The 17,790-nt window shown below is 31.8% G+C and overlaps 1 protein-coding gene across 2 annotated transcripts; it reads left to right on the top strand.

The window, feature by feature from the left end:
* Positions 1-3,335: 3,335 nt before the first annotated feature.
* On the top strand, positions 3,336-9,645 carry LOC131010589 (purple acid phosphatase 4-like). Of its 2 annotated transcripts, XM_057938176.1 has the most exons (8): positions 3,336-3,671; positions 3,860-4,008; positions 6,001-6,157; positions 7,015-7,122; positions 7,214-7,341; positions 8,518-8,646; positions 9,187-9,254; positions 9,359-9,645. In XM_057938176.1, the coding sequence occupies exons 2-8, from the start codon at positions 3,865-3,867 to the stop codon at positions 9,570-9,572; spliced, it is 948 nt and encodes a 315-aa protein (XP_057794159.1). In that variant the 5' UTR covers positions 3,336-3,671; positions 3,860-3,864; the 3' UTR covers positions 9,573-9,645. The 2 variants fall into 2 exon arrangements, with proteins under 2 accessions (XP_057794159.1, XP_057794158.1); XM_057938175.1 differs by having other exon boundaries at positions 3,600-4,008.
* Positions 9,646-17,790: the final 8,145 nt, after the last annotated feature.

Here is a 17,790-nt window from a genome sequence, read left to right as displayed (position 1 = left end):
AAGACATATATACTGATGAACAAGACATTATATATTGATGAACAATGCAGTATATACTGATGAATAACAAAATTTAAAATATTCTGCTTCCTCCAGGATTCGAACCCTGCGAAAAAAAATCATCCTCCAGATACAATATGAGGCATAGGATTGATAAAATAAACGCACCAGATCGTGCCCTAGATCTCACTAAAATTAGGGGGTCTTATTGGAGCGGCCCCCTATATATATAGGGGTGGGCTACCGTGAGAGCACATCTTAAAATAAAAAATAAGAACAATTTTTAATGTATGAATTTTATGTAGAACACGTATGAATTCGCTGTATAAATGTATGAATTGTGAAAAATAAATTTTTGCTACCTTTGAGATTCGAACCCAGGACCATGAATTCATCCAACAGGGTGATGATCTTGATGATCTAAGGGCTGAAAATAATTCTAATTTAATATCTTAAGAAATGCTCTTATTTTAGTCCTTCTATATATATATATATATATATATATATATATATATAGGAAGAGGTTCTAATAAAAACCTCTGTTAAAATGAGAACTAGGAACCTAATCTTGACCTTTTAAATATTAGATCTAATGGTTAGGATTTAGTCAACAAAAGAAACTGTGCATCTATTATATTTTACTGTGCACTTAAAAAATATGTAATTTATGCAATTGAAACCAACAATGCAAAATACTCAAGCAAATCGAAATTGTGCATGTATGCAATTGAAACTGTGCATCTATGCAATCGAAATTGTGCATATGTAGTTTAATCTCAGTCCTCTATTTTATTTAAATCAATGGCTTTAAATTGGTTCCTAGTTTCCATCTTAAGAGGGGTTTTTATATTAACCCAACCCTATATATATATATATATAGGGTTAGGTTTTGTTGAGAATCTCAAATGTGTTGAGAAGTTGAGAAGCAATCTAATAGATGAACATGTCAATTAGTTTTTATGAACGCGGGTTTGATCTGGGGTTCGATCCTTGGCGGTTGCGTATTTTTTAACAAATTAAATAGATTCGTATGTTCGTCAGTTATATTTGGTATGTTCAAAGAATTTATTGATCTGGGGTCTAATTGTCATGTTCATCAAAATGTACTGACATGTTTATCTATTAGATTGCTTCTCAACTTCTCAACACATTTGAACTTCTCAATTGAACCACTCCCTATGCCAAGGTTCAATTGAGAAGGCATAAATGTAGTGAGATATGAAAAGTAATCTCATCCGTTGATCTTATCTAATCTAACGGTCAACATTTATTCACGCCATGTTCAACGGATTTTTACGTTGAACATATAGGGGGTCGAACCCCAGAACTCCCAAAAATGTTGTATACGTTCAATATATTTTGATGCATGTTCAACGAAATTATTGATATGTTCAATATATTTTGTTGAACATGGCGTGTTCGTCTTCTCAACTGAATGTGACCCTATATATATATATATATATATATATATATATATATATTCTCTATAACGTTATGATATAATTTCAATCGACGTTACCGATAGATTTTAAAATAATAATAAATTTAAAAAAGAGTTAATATAATCGTTATTTTTATTTCAAAAATATTAAAAAATTAAGAAATTCTCACCTATTTTTTTTTAAAAAAAATTGACCACCCAATCAACAATCTATTTTAAAATAATAATAATAATAATAATAATAATAATAATAATAATAATAATAATAATAATAATAATAATAATAATAATAATAATAATAACAATCGATTTAAAATTTAAAATTTAAAATTTTTAAAAATTAATATTAGTTATCAAATATTCAATCGAATTTAAATAATAAATAAATTAATATTAACAATCGAACTAACGATCGATTTTAAAATAATAATAAAAATTAATATTAACGACTAAATTAAAAAAATCATTTCAATCGTTAGTTGATTGTTAACAGCGTTAATTAATAATCAATAATTTTGGTTATTAAATTTGATCGTTAAAGCCATTTTTTTTGGTAGTGTGAATTTAACCTATTTGAGATTGATTGATTATTTATGCATAATTATGACATTGATCGTGTTAAAAAAAAGAAATTTAATCAAAAAATATTAAAATTTATTATTTATTATTATTTTATTTAATTTCTGAAAATATTATTCCTACTTTACTCCTACGTGTATTTTGCTTTGGAAGCCCTTAAAAGATATCTATCACGTGTGATGCTCCTAGGGCGCCACATACACACATTGTATAATTCATATTTTGGATCTATATACTATAATAAGTGATGGATCTACATAATCCGCCTCCTATATATATTTTTTATATAAACATAACATTCACAAGTGGCCACATAATTTTACTAAATTATTGAGAAATATTTTATGCTATAATATTTGTAGCCCACTGATTTTTTTGGGTTGCTCACATGGGCTTATCTCTATGGAATATATGTCCTAGACTTTTGAACTCAAAATGGATCGTGTTAGTAAAATCTTTTATCTAATTGGTACATGTTCAAAAAAACAACCCTAATCTAAATTAAACAAATTTTCGAGCACTGTTGTGTGTTATTATAATTTCCAAACCAGATTTCTGATTTGGACGTTAAATACATTGAACTGTGATTACCTTTTGTCTTTTCTGAAATTCCAATCAGGATTTAGCAATATTTTAGTGGTGGTAACTTAAAAAAATATACTATAGCCATAATAACTAGTTTTACGTCCGTTGTGGAAATTGTGTGGGCAAGCTTGATCTGTCAGAATGTGAGAGGGACTATCCAGCTCAGCTGATCTGTCAATTCAATTAATACAAGTAGAATACTATAGTGGAGTATAATTAATTTGTTGAGGTAATTAAAGTAGAATAAATTTATGATACACAAAAATACAAAGAAGGTATATACTGTGTCATGTGTGTGGGCAAAAGAGTGGATAAGTGTTGGTCTAGCTGGACTAGTCTCTTCAATCGATTCTCACTTTTATCCCGCACATTATGTTTCATACATACAACTCTATATCAGCTATATATATTTAGCAAACTTATATTCTCATGATCAGGCATGTTGAATAATCAGTAACAAACACACGTATTTAATTTTCCATTCATCATCTTATACTTCAAAAATTTGCAATTAATCGAAAATTTGTACGTACTAAGGTTTCGCCGAATATATATGTCTCTCATTCATACTAATACTAATGTCGTTGAGTCACAAAATAAAAATTCCTGCGTCCACTCCTACTAATACACAAAATCAGACTGGCGGTGGCGGCATTTCTCATCTTGTTTAATACTCAATTATTTGTCAATCCAACTCACTTATATATTGCACGTTATGATAATAATTGTCAATTGATTAGAGCTGGGCCATATACTCACTATCGCAATAATGTGGATATTTTCAGATTTCATGATACATGCATAGTACATTTTTATGATCAAAAGGTTAAAATAATTCTTCATTTTTATTTTAAATAAAAATTCTCACTTGAATATATACATAATACTTAAAGATGTAGTAATTATAATATTTGGAATTGTTAATAGGGGTTAGCGAATGTAACTACATAATATATATGTGGTACATATGATATCTACAATAAAATGAAACATGGAATATAAGATTACAAAAATGGGAGCAACAACATTATCCAAGTGTGGATCGGAAGCAATATATCTTGATTTGGTAAGTTGTGTGGTCACTGCCCATCCTCTTCTCAACCATATTTAATTTCGTTAATTATATATATACAGTCACAGATTGTAGCTATATATATGTTGAAAATCGATCTCCACCATGCATCACATAATATTGGTAGCTCTAATAACAAGACATGATGATGAGAATGAGATTGAGAATTGTTGCTGTTGTAGTGGTAATGGTAGTCGTTGATGTGCATGTGAGTAAGGGTGAGTTTGAACGCTTCGAAGCCTCAACCAAAGCAGACGGCTCCATCACTGCTTTGGTCATCGGAGATTGGGGAAGAAAAGGCCAATACAACCAGTCGCTACTTGCCACCCAGGTAATTAATTAATCATTATTATGTCTCGCACAAAAAAAAATGGTTAATTTGGAAGGATGCCAGAAATTAACCAACTTTTCTCCTTTTCCATCAAGCTTCATTTCTTCGCCTAGTGATTTTTAGGTATTATTTGAACGTAAAATGGTGATTTTTAGGTCAAAATGTAACGTCAGTGATTTTTTTTTATTAGTGTTATTTGAATGAGTAGTGTGAAAATGATTGAGTTCCCAATATTTAGGTATCGTGATTCTTGTGCTTTTGAGTAATGCTAAACAGCCACATTGTGGCTGCCCACAATTTATGTAAGTAGAAAATAATTTAATTTATTTAACTTATTTTTTAAAATAAAAATAAGATTTAGTCATTTTATCATATTCTCTACATTATAGTAATTTTTTTGTAATTTTTTGGTAACTTTTTTATTTTTATTAAAAAATAAATTAAAAATAAAAAATGCAAAAAAAATTTAAAAAATAAGTACAATATAGAGAATATAATAAAATAACTAAATCCTATTTTTATTTAAAAAAATAAATTAAATAAATCAAGATTATCCTTATTATATTAGTATGTGGGTGGCCACAATGTGGCTGCATAGATTTATTGTTTAAACAAAGCATTAATTGAGGCTAAAGCATGAAGCACGTTAGTTGTGTTAGTACATTCGGTTTCAATTCATCAAAACTCCTTTTTTTAATGAGACTAATTAATGCATGGGCATATGTTAGTTGTGTTAGTTGGACTGACTTAATTTCAATCCCATTATTACGTACTCTCTAAGTACGTTTTAAATATTTCATCCCATATTTTTACTAATATGTTGCTCAACATTACTTATTTGAAAAAATTATTTCATTCAATATATATGTACATATGTGTATATATATTGTGTGAGTGGATCGAAATATAAAATGCAATTACAAGAAATAGGCATAATACATCAATAGCCTCTTCACCTTTAATACATCAATGACGATTAAAAAACAAGATTATCTAGTAGGAAAAGATAAAGACAAAACAAAATATAATCATTTCAAGTACAATATACTCTTCCATTATATTCTTTTGATCCGTTTTTAACCTTTTACATCTTCATGATGCCAATCGCAATGATCTGCTCAGACTCGCGCTCAGACCGTCCCACAAATGACACGATCTATTAAATAAAAATTAATATTTTCTTCGTTCATAAAAGAACTTAAAAAAGTAACATGAGTTTTAAGAAAAAAAAATTATTGAATGTATTGAGAGTGGAGAAAAGGTTATTGAGTGTATTCAAAATGGTGAAAATGTATTTTTTAATTAGTGTTTGGAGTGGTGAAAATGTGAAAAGTAATGGTAAATGTAATATTTATTAGTGGTGGGGTATAGTTCAAAATAGGTAGGAAGTTTTTTTGTGAATATTCCAAAAAGGAAAAGTAAAAAATTCTTTCATGGACTGAGGTTGTATTTTTTTTAAAAAAGCAAATGATATTTTGTGTTAATAAATGACGCATTACAAATGACACTTTTAATGTATGCAAATGATAATTTTTAGATGGGTGAAAAGGATCGTGACAGAACCAAAAAAAAATGGACCGAGCAAATCAAAACGGATTGAACTGAGCCGAGATGAATCAGACTGGACTGTCCGCACCAATGCACCATACATCCTGGATGTATCATGTATGGGAGAATTTGCCAAACTTAATTATCAGCATGGATTTAAAAACTTACCTATAAAAAATTCAAAATCTCGATGTCATAGTGTTCTTATAATTTAACTTATCTAAGTTACAATATTAAAATATAACACAATACAAATATAAATTAATCCGGGAGTTCTAAACTGGACCCAGTATCCAAAATGTACATTCTAATTTGGTTATTAAAGCCTTTTGCCCCCAAAAAAGTTTATGTAATATTTGATGTTGTTTTCTCATTTGGTTATTAAAGCCTTTCGTCCCCCCAAAAAGTTTATCTAATATTTGATGTTGTTTTCTCATTTGACAGATGGGTAAGACTGCAGAGAAGATAAACATTGATTTTACAATTTCAACTGGAGACAATTTTTACCCCGGTGGACTAACAGATGCAAATGATGAAGCCTTTTATCAATCATTTTATGATATCTACAATTCTCCTGCCTTGAACAAGATGTGGTACACTGGTATCAATTACTTAATTCCAACTCTACATTTATACAATATTTTGTTTTCAATTTTCCTCATATTTAATTAGCGGTCTAAATTAGAGTATGTTACATATTGCCGAAAATAGAAAGTTAAATATAATGAAAATCCCTGAAATATACTCGTTTTATTAAAAATACCTTGAAACTTTCAAAATGTTCTCTAAACCCTTAAACTATCAGATTTTTATCAAATATATCCCGCATCTATTTTTCGATCACAAAAAACGTGATGTGGCTCATCGGATGCCACAATGTAATTTATATTCTATTTTTTTTAAATGCAATGGCAAAAACGACGTCGTTTCGTACCATATCATTTAAACAAATTCACTCTGAAATTTAAAATTCACTCCTATCGTGTTTGAAATTCACGCTAATAACTTAAAATTAGGGATAAACACGATAAAATATGGTACGAAACGAAGTCGTTTTTTCCATATCATTTAAAAAAATGGAATATAAATTACATTGTGGCATCCGACGAGCCACATCACGTTTCTGGTAACCGAAAAATAGATGCGGGATATATTTGATAAAAATCTGATAGTTTGAAGATTTTGAGAATATTTCTAAAGTTTCAGAGTATTTTTTATAAAATGAGTATAGTTCAGGGGTATTAATAGAACTCAAACCAGATATTTTAGTTTCAAGAAAACTCAATTTATCACTAGTCCGTACCAAGGGGAAAATACATACAGTACATTTTTGTAGCTCCATTAATTAATTAATTTGGGTATAAATTTAGGAATGAAGATCAAAAGCGTAAAATTCTGTCTTCATTTAATTAGTTCAAGATTTCATTTTCAATTTTGTTAAATTGAAATTGTGTGCAGTGCTGGGGAACCATGACTATAGAGGTGACGCCTTGGCGCAATTGAGTCCCATCCTCAAAGCAAGAGACAATAGATGGTTTTGCTTGAAATCTTTTATTCTTAATGCAGGTATTTGCTTTCATAAAATTATTTATGTTTCCTAGTAAAATAGTTAATTATTTATTTACTGTACTTAGTAGTATTATTTGTTTGGGAGCAGATATTGCAGAATTTTTCTTCATAGATACGACACCGTTGCAAGACAAGTACTTCACGGATCCAGAAGATCAAGTCTATGACTGGAGAGGAGTCCTTCCCAGAGACAAATACATCTCAACTCTCTTACAGGTTTATATATATTATATATATATATAAACATTTACATCGTGTGTGATTAAATTGAAAACCTACTATTTTACAGGAAAAAACTATATACTCTTGCACTAAATTTATAATTAAACCGAACCTATAAGTAATTTGTGACATTTGTTGAGTTTAGAATTCATGCAGTTAATTTATAAGTTCAATGCAAGAGCTCATAGTATTTGCGGAAAGTTAGATATTTGTTTGATACTAATTTTATTAATATATATATATATATATATATATATATATATATGAGGTGGAAGTTATACTAATAATGCTATCTTTCGTGAGAAATGAGAATGATCGAAGAAGCCAGCATATAGTGTTGCATAAGCTGCTTATAATGACTGAATAACGAAATTCAATTAATCAGATAGAATTTTCCCTCCCTCCAGGATTCGAACCCAGGTAAAAATATTATTCAGTCATTACCAGCAACTTATGCAACACTATGTATTGACTTATTCAACCATTCTCATTTCTCACGAAAGATAATATTCTTAGTATAACTCATCTCTATATATATGTGTGTGTGGGGTAACAGTAGCACTGCTAGGATTAAAAGAATATTTAATACTATCAATTTGTTACATTATTGACAATTATTATAGATGAACATGATAAGGGCATGAGCCCTAAGTAGGGCCCAATAATCACTTTCAAACTATTTATGGTCTCACAATTTTCGCGTGGCCTCTTTCCACACTGCATAGAATGTGTTTTATTCTTTTCACCTTTTTCCCTGTCACCACTTTACTATTCTAGCTAGTGGTGCACATTTTTTTCTTTATACTAACATTTTTGGAAAATACGTACGTATACATTTATTTATTTATTTATTGAGTTGGATCTTAGAAGATTAGCATCATAATAACATATTTTTTCAACATATAGTGGATTTTCTCTTTTTGTGATCGAACCAAAAAGTTGGGATCGGGAGTAGTTCAGATTAAATGTGATCTTATCTGATTTTGTATTTAAAAATTATAAAGAAATAAATTTGACATTAAAAACGCATATCCATTATTATGACATATAATGTCTAAACATGGAATGAGACACTAAAATAATAAATCATTCATAAAGAGAAAAATTTGATGAATTATAAAACACTAGAACGGGAATACGACGAGTTATATATATTTTGAAATGAAATAGGATTTGGACGTGGCACTACGAGAATCGCATGCAACATGGAAAATCGTGGCAGGTCATCACACCATTAAAAGCGCTAGTATACATGGTAACACACAAGAACTTGTACAAAAGCTTCTTCCAATTCTTGAGGTATGTATCACTGCCACAATATATATTACTCCCTCCGTCCCGCCCAAGATGCTACATATTCCTTTTTGGGCCGTCCCAACGAAGATGCTACATTTCTATATTTGGCAAAAATAAGGAATTTTAAACACTTAATTAACACTAATTAAATATTTCTTTATTACATTCTCTCTCCTACTTTATCACTTTATTATCTTCTCTTTCTTACTTTATCACTTTCTCTCTCATACTTTATCACTTTATTACCTTATTTTTTTTATTTTATCACTTTCTCTTTCCTACTTTATCACTTTATTATTACACACTTAAAACATTAATCTACAACTCTTTAAATCCCGTGCCGAAAGGTAAATGTAGCGTCTTGGCCGGGACGGAGGGAGTATAAAAGTAACTGTGACTAACCATAAAACTGTAACAATTAAAATAAATTATTTTCTACATAACTTTCAATCAACTTTTAATTTGCAATGGTTTAGTCACATAAGTCTAATATATTGCATAATGAGGGAGCTAATATATGTGGGTTAAACCACCCAAATGCAGGCAAATAATGTTGATATTTACATTAATGGACACGACCATTGCTTGCAGCACATTTCTAGTTCTGACAGGTAAATGGATCTCATGTGATGCTTAAAATTTAGTGAATTTATTAATAAAGTTTAACGATTTTATTAATTTATTCTATTTTTTTTAATACCATTTTTTGGCCCAGCCCTCTTCAATTTATAACCAGTGGGGCCGGCTCGAAGGCGTGGAGGGGTGTGTATAATTGGCCCAACTCAAAGGAGATGAAGTTTTTTTATGATGGACAAGGTTTCGTGAGCATGCAAATTAATCAACATCAAATTCATATCAATTTCTATGATATTTTTGGCAATGTATTGCACAAATGGAGTGCATCAAAACCCTTGTTCTCTACAATGTAGGTTCATTTGATATTTGTAACTTGCAAATGTAATATTGAATTTAATTTATGCTGAATTAAGCAATTGCCCTTTATAATGTATTCCTATCCATTATTGCATGTATAACAACCCAATCAAATAATATGCCATGATCTATATGCATTTGTAGAGAGAGATGATAATGTATAATGCAGTTCAAATATAAAATACAGCATTACTTTATAAAGGAAATATTGAATGGGAAATGAGGAAAGGTGCAAGTTGTAACTCCAAAAAGAAATACATGTAAACTCCACAAAGGAAAGAAAAATTGTTGGAAGTGGAGATGTCACTAGAAAAACTAGAAACAAAATAAAAATCTGTTTCAGCAAAAATGGGACTCACATCAATTTCCTTTCTATTATACCCTAGCTCCTATTATTTCGACTTATTATCACTAGATTGCAATTTTATTTATATAGATTGATGTTTTGTCTATATATATAGGGAAGAGCTAAAATAAAAACACTTTTTAAAATATAAAATATAAATAATTTTAAGCCCTTAGATCATCAAGATCTACGGTTGATTTGTAACCTGTTGGATGAATTCGTGGTCCTGAATTAGAATCCCAAAGGTAGCAAAAAATTATTTTTCACAATTCGTAACCCTGTTGGATGAATTCATACGTGTTCTACATAAAATTCGTACATTGAAAAACGTTTTTATTTTTATTTTAAGAAGTGTTTTCACGGTAGCCCTTTCCTATATATATATATATATATATATATATATATATATATATATATATATCTTATCTTAGACTTAAACAACTTTTTTCTTTACTTTCTCTTAAGAGTACATTTTTATATTTATGGCTTGTTAAATACTCCCTCCGTTTTTTATTAAGTGTCCTATTTTAATATTTTCCTTGTTATCTAATAAGTGTCTCATTTCAAAATTTGAGAGTATAATTATAATATTTTTTTTCTATTTTATCCATATTTTAATATTTATTAGAATATATTCCCTTCGTCCACGAAAGAACTTTCTAGGAGGGAGTGACACAGATTTTAAGAAAAAAGATTGTTGAGTGTAGTGAGAGTGGAGAAAATATTATTGAGTATATTGAGAATGGTGAAAAAATATTTTAATTAGTATTAGGAGTGGTGAAAAAGTGAAAAGAAAGGAAGAATGGGATATTTATAAGTGGTGGGGTATAATTCAAAGGGGTGGAATTAAATCTACCCACATCAATAAAATGTCTTGCAAAACTACCCACTTTGAAAGTCAAAGCCGAAAAGTACACTTGATGGTGATGGGTTGCTTGGTTTTTTGTAAAAGTTCTTACACTTTTCTTACACAAGTACAATTGTGTAAGAAAATGTGTAAGATAGGTAGTTAAAAATGCACAAAACCAGATAAATGTGCAATTATTGTAAGATGATTGACGTATAATGCCCTAAGTTTGAAAATAATGAAGGTAAGTTTGTGTATAATAAAACAGTAATACGAGGATGCAAAAAATTGTACTTTAAGTATATTTGGAAATAAAAAAAAAATTCTAAACCTAATGTATACATTATCCGCCAGTAAACAATAGCCGCTCGCAATAGCCGCCGGGTTTTTTTATCCTGGCGGCTATTTCTAGCGGCTATTATTTACTGGCGGATAATGTAAACCTATGAATTTCAAAATAATTGGTATATAATTTCTTATTATTTTATGTGCAAGTCTATTATTTTATGTGTAGTCAAATCGTGCATAAAGTGAGTGTTATTACCCCCACTATAATCCAAATTTTGGCAGATTCACTATCTCTCATATTTCTCATCCATGTGTACTTCTTGTACTGTAAATATTTCACTATCTCTCATATTTCCCCTTGTAAAATTAAATAAAAATCTAAAAATAACGGTGCATATGTAACAATAAAAAATCACGAAGGATAAAAATTCACAATCATGTTAATTATGAAAAAAAAAAAATTTGAAGCGAATAACACAAGTATCCGCTGAATAGTAGCCGCCGGTAACAAACTTCAGCGGCTACTGCGGCCGGCTACGAATGACTGGCGGATACATGGTTCACTGGTTTCAAAAAAAAAAATTATTAAGAATTGACATATTCGTGATTTTTTTGGCCTTCTTATCAATGTTTGTAACATACAAACGTCCCCTAATTTATTCTAAATTTGCAAATCTATTTAATCTTATAATGCATGAAAGTGACGTGAGTTGTTTTCTCACATTTTGTACCAATTTTAACTGTTTTCTTACACAACTCTTACACAATTTCCATCATCATCAACTTTTACACAAAAAACCAAGCAACCCATCACCATCAAACTTGCTTTTCGGTCTTTGACTTTGAAAGTGGGTAATTTTGCAAGACAATTTATAGATGTGGGTAGATTCCCCTATTAACACTAATTCAAAAATAGATAGGAAGTTCTTTTGTGAACGTCCCAAAAAGCAAAAATATAAAGTTCTTTCGTGGACGGATGAAATAGTAATTAGTTATACATATGCATTTATTATTGATAGTAATTAATAATGTTACAAACAATTTCTTATTTTATTGATATGTATATTTTAACGGCTGAGGACACCTAATAAAAAACGGAATGACTAAGTAACAGTTCTTAAGAGAACATTTGAATTGTGCAAACTTCAGTTCATAAGCAATGAGATATAGAATTTAAATTCCACCGCTACCTTCCACCCAACAAGAAAAGGTAACAAATGCATAAAGGGCGTCTCAATTTTTTTTTATTTTTTTTAGAGGGAATTGGGTTAAATAGGTTGATTATGCTTCAAAACTCAATTATTAGCGTTTGTGGGAACATGTAGCGTCCTTTAGTTAGAGAGATACACTCTTCACATAAAACACAAACTTTTGAATAATTGATGAGAGAGAGAGATCATCAAAAGAAAACCCCTAGCTAGATAGTACTCCCTCCGTCCCAATAATGAAGTCTCCTTGCTTTTGGGCACGGGTATTTAGGAGAGTTAAAATAGAGGTAAAAGTAGTAGGGACCACATAATTAGTGCTTTAATTAATGTTATTTTATTTCTTAATTAAATTGACTAATCAAGTCTTCTCTCTCTGTACGAGAGTTCTGCTGTCGCCGTTCGTCGGCTGTTTCAGCCGCCGGCACGGCTGTTGGCCGTCCGTTCCCCTTTCTCTGGCTCACTGAACACCCACACATACACTCAATCGATCCCTAACTCCCTCACTTAAAGTATGTTCAACCTTCCTTCCCAAAATCGAAACATGCAAGTTCAGCCCCAAAACTTCCTCCTCCATCTGGAATCCGCCGCCGCCGCCGCTGCTGAGGGCCCGGCGAGTCGCCGCCCTTATTCCTTCTAAGAATTCGAAATTATCTCTTCTAATTTGCAACCCAATCAAGAATTCGAAATACACCATGGCTCTGATACACCACAACCAAATTTCAAAAAAAATTGAATTGGGAATAAACCTCCCTAATCTGCAACCCTACCACCTCTATACTGCCGTCGTGTCGCCGCACCGCCTTCGAGGAAGAGAGTAGAGAGAGAGAGGCGGTGGAAGGCAGAGAGATAGGGTTTCGCCTTTTGCAGAGGATGGATGCGGTGGAAATAGGAGGCGGCGGCGCCTCGCCATCGCCAAGAGAGGGCAGCCCTGGTCGCCAGAAAACGGGCGACGGCTGGCTGCGCGGATGTGTGTGGGAGGAAGAGGGCGAATTTTTTTCCCCCAAATCTGCAAAAAATTTTCCCCCAAATCTGCACCAGAGTTGTCGCCTCGGTTGGTGGTGGCGGCGGGAGGTTGTTGGTGGCGGCCGCGTGAGGAAGAGGGCGGCGGGAGGAACGGTGGAGGCGCGAGGTTGATGGTGGCGGCGGCGGGAGGAAGAGGGCGAAGGGAAGACTAGGCGAGAGGTTGGTGGTGGCAGCGGCGTGAGGAAGAGGGCGGAGGGAAGACCGGTGAAGGCGCTCGGTTGGTGGCGGTGGCGGGAGGAAGCGGGAGGAGGGAAGACCGGTGAAGGCGTGAGGTTGGTGGTGGCGACGGCGGGAGGAAGATGAGAGAGAGAGAGAGCAAGGGTGGGGATGAAATTGGGGGTAGGTGGAGACCTTTAGTTAATTTACTAAGCCTTGCTTAATTATTGCCAAAAAAGGAAAGGAGACTTGAATATTGGGACGGCCCAAAAAAGAATAGGAGACTTGAATATTGGGACGGAGGGAGTACACTATAATTTACTCCTCATTTAAGATAGATGGAGACAGTTTTGGGTTTTTTTTAGTGACGGATTTGGTTAATTAAACACTGATTACATGAATAACAAAGTATTACTATAATTTAATATAAACTGCGTGTTAGAGTATTTATATACTCTAAGGTTTGTTGTCATTATGTAGAACAAAAGAAGTATCTTCTGCTGTTTCTCAGAATATCTTTTGTTGGGTTGCTTCTTCAGTCTCTTGTCTGGCAGATTTCTTTCCCTGCGGGTTTTTAGTTTGAGATAGGCTTGGGCCTTCAAGTTTGCTAAGGAGTCTTTATACCTAGGGCTTTTATGAACCCTATTTAGTGCTGCCTCATGTAATCCTTTCGATCAGCCGCCGCCTGGAGCCTGCAGTCCGCCAAGAGTTGAGCCCGATAAGAGCCCAAACTTCTTCTAGGGTTTGGCTATATATTGGTGATGAAGGGAATTCGTTTTTGCTGCTGATTTTCATTCTACTCTACTGATTATTAAGAGTATTTTCGTAGCCTTATCAAGAGCATACAATACATGTAAGTGTGTTCTAGTTTGTGGCTTATTTCTTTTGTAAGCGTGGATCGTGGGTTTGTTCTATTGTGTTTACGATTGCTCCAGGCTGTTGGAGTAAGTTTATTTGTTGGGTTTAAGCGTTGAATGTGTAGCATTCAAGCTTAGGGAGTGAGTTGTTAATTTACTCTCAATTATTCATCTGGGTGGAGGTTTGGGAAGATATAGAGGCTAGGGAGAACGAGTCTTCGCGTGTAAGTCCTTTGTATATCTTATCATCACTAGTGGATAATTTACCATGGGCGTGGCCCCCCAGACGTAGGTGTGTTATCACCGAACTGGATAACCATTGTTGGTGTTCTTGTGTTCTTCATATTTTCTGCACAGTTTCTGTTTGTGTCTCTGCCAGAGTTTCTGGTTGAGTCTCTGCAGGAGTTTTAACTTACTAGGTGTGTGAGTTTATATGTTTATGGATAGCCGAAACTTTCACTGCGGAATCAAATCTAAGCAGACAACTTAACATAATCATAAATTGAATTGCAAGGTATCACAGGAAAATTCCTCAATATTGCTCTAGCTAATCATACTTAAGCTAGCGAACAACTCTAATAAAATAGATTGCACATGTATATATATATATATATATATATATATATATATATATATATAGGGGCGCACTCCAATGAGACCTCATATTTTTCGTGATACATTGAGTATAATGAATAAGACATATATACTGACGAATAAGGGCCACAAGACAGTATATATTGATGAATAACGAAATTTAAAAAAATTGGTAATGGATAAAACATATAAACTGATGAACAAAAAGGTATATACCGACGAACAATGCAGTATATATTGATGAATAAGGAACTTTAAAATATTTCGCTCTCTCCAGGATTCGAACCCTGAGAAAAAAAATTCACCCTCTAAATACAATATCAGCCATAGAATTGATGAAATAAACGCACGAGATCATGTCTTAGGTCTCACTAAAAATAGGGGGTCTCATTGGAGCACTCCCCTATATATATATATATATATATATATATATATATATATATATAGGGGAGGGCTAGAATAAAAACACTCTTAAGTGTATAAAATATAAATGATTTTCAGCCCTTAGATCATCAAGATCTACGGTTGATTCGTAACACTGTTGGATGAATTCGTGGTCCTGAGTTCGAATCCCAATGGTAACAAAAATTTATTTTTCGCAATTCGTAACCATGTTGGATGAATTCGTAACCCTGTTGGATAAAATTCGTACATTAAAAAACGTTTATATTTTATACACTTAAGAGTGTTTTTATTCTAGCCCACCCCTATATATATATATATATATATATATATATATATATATATATATATATAGGGGGCCGCTCCAATGAGACCCCTTAATTTTAGTGAGATTTAGGGCACGATTTGGTATGTTTATTTTATACATTCTATGGCTGATATTGTATCTGTAGGGTGATTTTTTTTTCGCAGGGTTCGAATTCTGGAGGGAGCAGAATATTTTAAATTTTGTTATTCATCAGTATATACTGCATTGTTCTTCAGTATATACGACCCTGTTCATCAGTATATATGTTTTATTCATTACGTATTTTTTAAATTTTATTTTTCATCAGTATATACATCTTGTTCATTAGATATATGTTTTGTTCATTAGTATTATATGTCTTATTCATTGGACCCATGTTACACGAAAAATAGGGGGTCTCACTGGAGCGCGCCCCTATATATATATGTGTGTGTGTGTGTGTGTGTGTGTGTGGTTCTAGAGAGAACTATATTATTTGTGAGAACGTGAGAATCATTAAATCTAATGCATCCACTGTAAAAATTAATGCATTCGTTGTTAAAATTAATGCACTAAAAAAAAAATTGCTCCCTTCAGGATTCGAACCCAGGATCTGTATTCATCCAATAAGATGATGCATCCACCGTAGATCTTGATGATCGAATGGTTGAAAATGATTCTCCGTTCTTCTTTTATTTAGTGGTTGTTTCTTGACCCTCTCCCTATATATATATTTGTTCAAAATAGATTGCATATTACTCTATTTTTCCATAAAAATTGTAATTTTGTTATTATTTTTGTCGGTCTCGGAAAATTTTTATCTTTCTTTTTCTGAAAACTATTTTGTACGTATTTTAAATCTCATTCATATTCAATATTTATAGAAAACTCAATCATTTAATACATTTATTTTATTGAGTCCCTTTCTCTACTTAATTATAATGTGTTGGATTCATTTTATTCACATTTTATCATCCATTTATTAAAATCCATGCATTTCAAACCATAATAATACAATTTTCATGTATAGAGTAAATAATTATTATAGTTATTATCATTTCAAAAAATAATTATAAAGAATAGGTCGTATCACTTCATATTTAAATAAAGTTTTTTAAAGAATTATTTTAAAATAATTACTCTATTTATCCTCTAAAATTATGTAGGGAATCTATTAACACGAGTTTCAATAAAAATATGTTGAGTGTAATAATTTTAAATAAATATAATTTATAAGAATAAAACTATTCAATTATATATAAAATACTACCTCCGTCCACAAAAATAGTCCTATTAAGAAATGACACGGGTTTAAGAGCATATGCATTGGGCTATTCAATGGCCTTTACTCGAGTAGCCCAATGCAAGGCATGCCTACTCGAGGGCTACTCGTTAGTTCGAGTATACCCGATCTTGCTTATAAAAAAAAAATCAAATTTTAAAAACGACAACTTTTGGCAGATTTCAATTTTTTTTTCAGTCCATTTGACCTTTTGTGAATTTTACTTTTTTTTTGGGTATGTTGTAGGATTTTAAATTAATGTAATTTAAATTTGAATTAAATTGTATTATTTAAATTTAAGCAATTAAATTTAAATTAAAACCATAAAAATCAAAACTAAAAAAAAAATTAAGTAGGCTATCAAGTAATCCGCTGTGGTCTCCTCTACTAAATGTGGTCCCCTACTATCAAGTAAGCTATTAAGGTAGGCTATCAAGTAAGCCCATTGTGGATGATCTAATAAAAATGATTATTGTATTGTGAGTGGAGAAAGTGTTTCACTTAAAAAATACTAGTGTTTATAATGATAATTAATTGTACTTTGAGTGAAGAATAGGGCTCACCACGTAATAGATAATTTTCAAAAATAAAAAAAGACTAATTTCTATGGACATCTCAAAATGACAAAATATGACTATTTTTTGTGGCCGGAGGAAGTATTATTTAAAAATAAAAAATACATATTTTTAGAAAACGTATAAAAAAAATACTCCACAAAATTGTAAGGAGGATAATAAAGAGTAAAAAGAAAATAGGCAAAATTGCCGTGAAGCATAATAATCAGGTAAGCTGGGCCCCAGTAAGTGATGAGTAAACCTGTCCATTTGGTCGTGCAGCAGTGGCTTCTTCTGAATAATAGTTACCCATTTCCATTTGCTCCACTTTCATTGGATTATATCTAATTTTTTTGAGGACATTACATTCT

This window comes from Salvia miltiorrhiza, chromosome 2 (genome assembly GCF_028751815.1).
Source record: "Salvia miltiorrhiza cultivar Shanhuang (shh) chromosome 2, IMPLAD_Smil_shh, whole genome shotgun sequence".
Classification (NCBI taxonomy): Eukaryota; Viridiplantae; Streptophyta; class Magnoliopsida; order Lamiales; family Lamiaceae; genus Salvia; species Salvia miltiorrhiza.
The sequence above is the reverse complement of the archived record's forward strand: the minus strand, read 5'-3'. Positions and strand labels throughout refer to the sequence as shown.

Coding starts and splice junctions, on each gene's coding strand:
- LOC131010589 (XM_057938175.1), top strand. CDS start 3,820: ATGATGATGAGAATGAGATTGAGAATTGTTGCTGTTGTAGTGGTAATG. Junction 7,123..7,213: donor ATCTTTTATTCTTAATGCAG/GTATTTGCTTTC, acceptor GTTTGGGAGCAG/ATATTGCAGAATTTTTCTTC. Junction 9,255..9,358: donor CACATTTCTAGTTCTGACAG/GTAAATGGATCT, acceptor TTTTTGGCCCAG/CCCTCTTCAATTTATAACCA.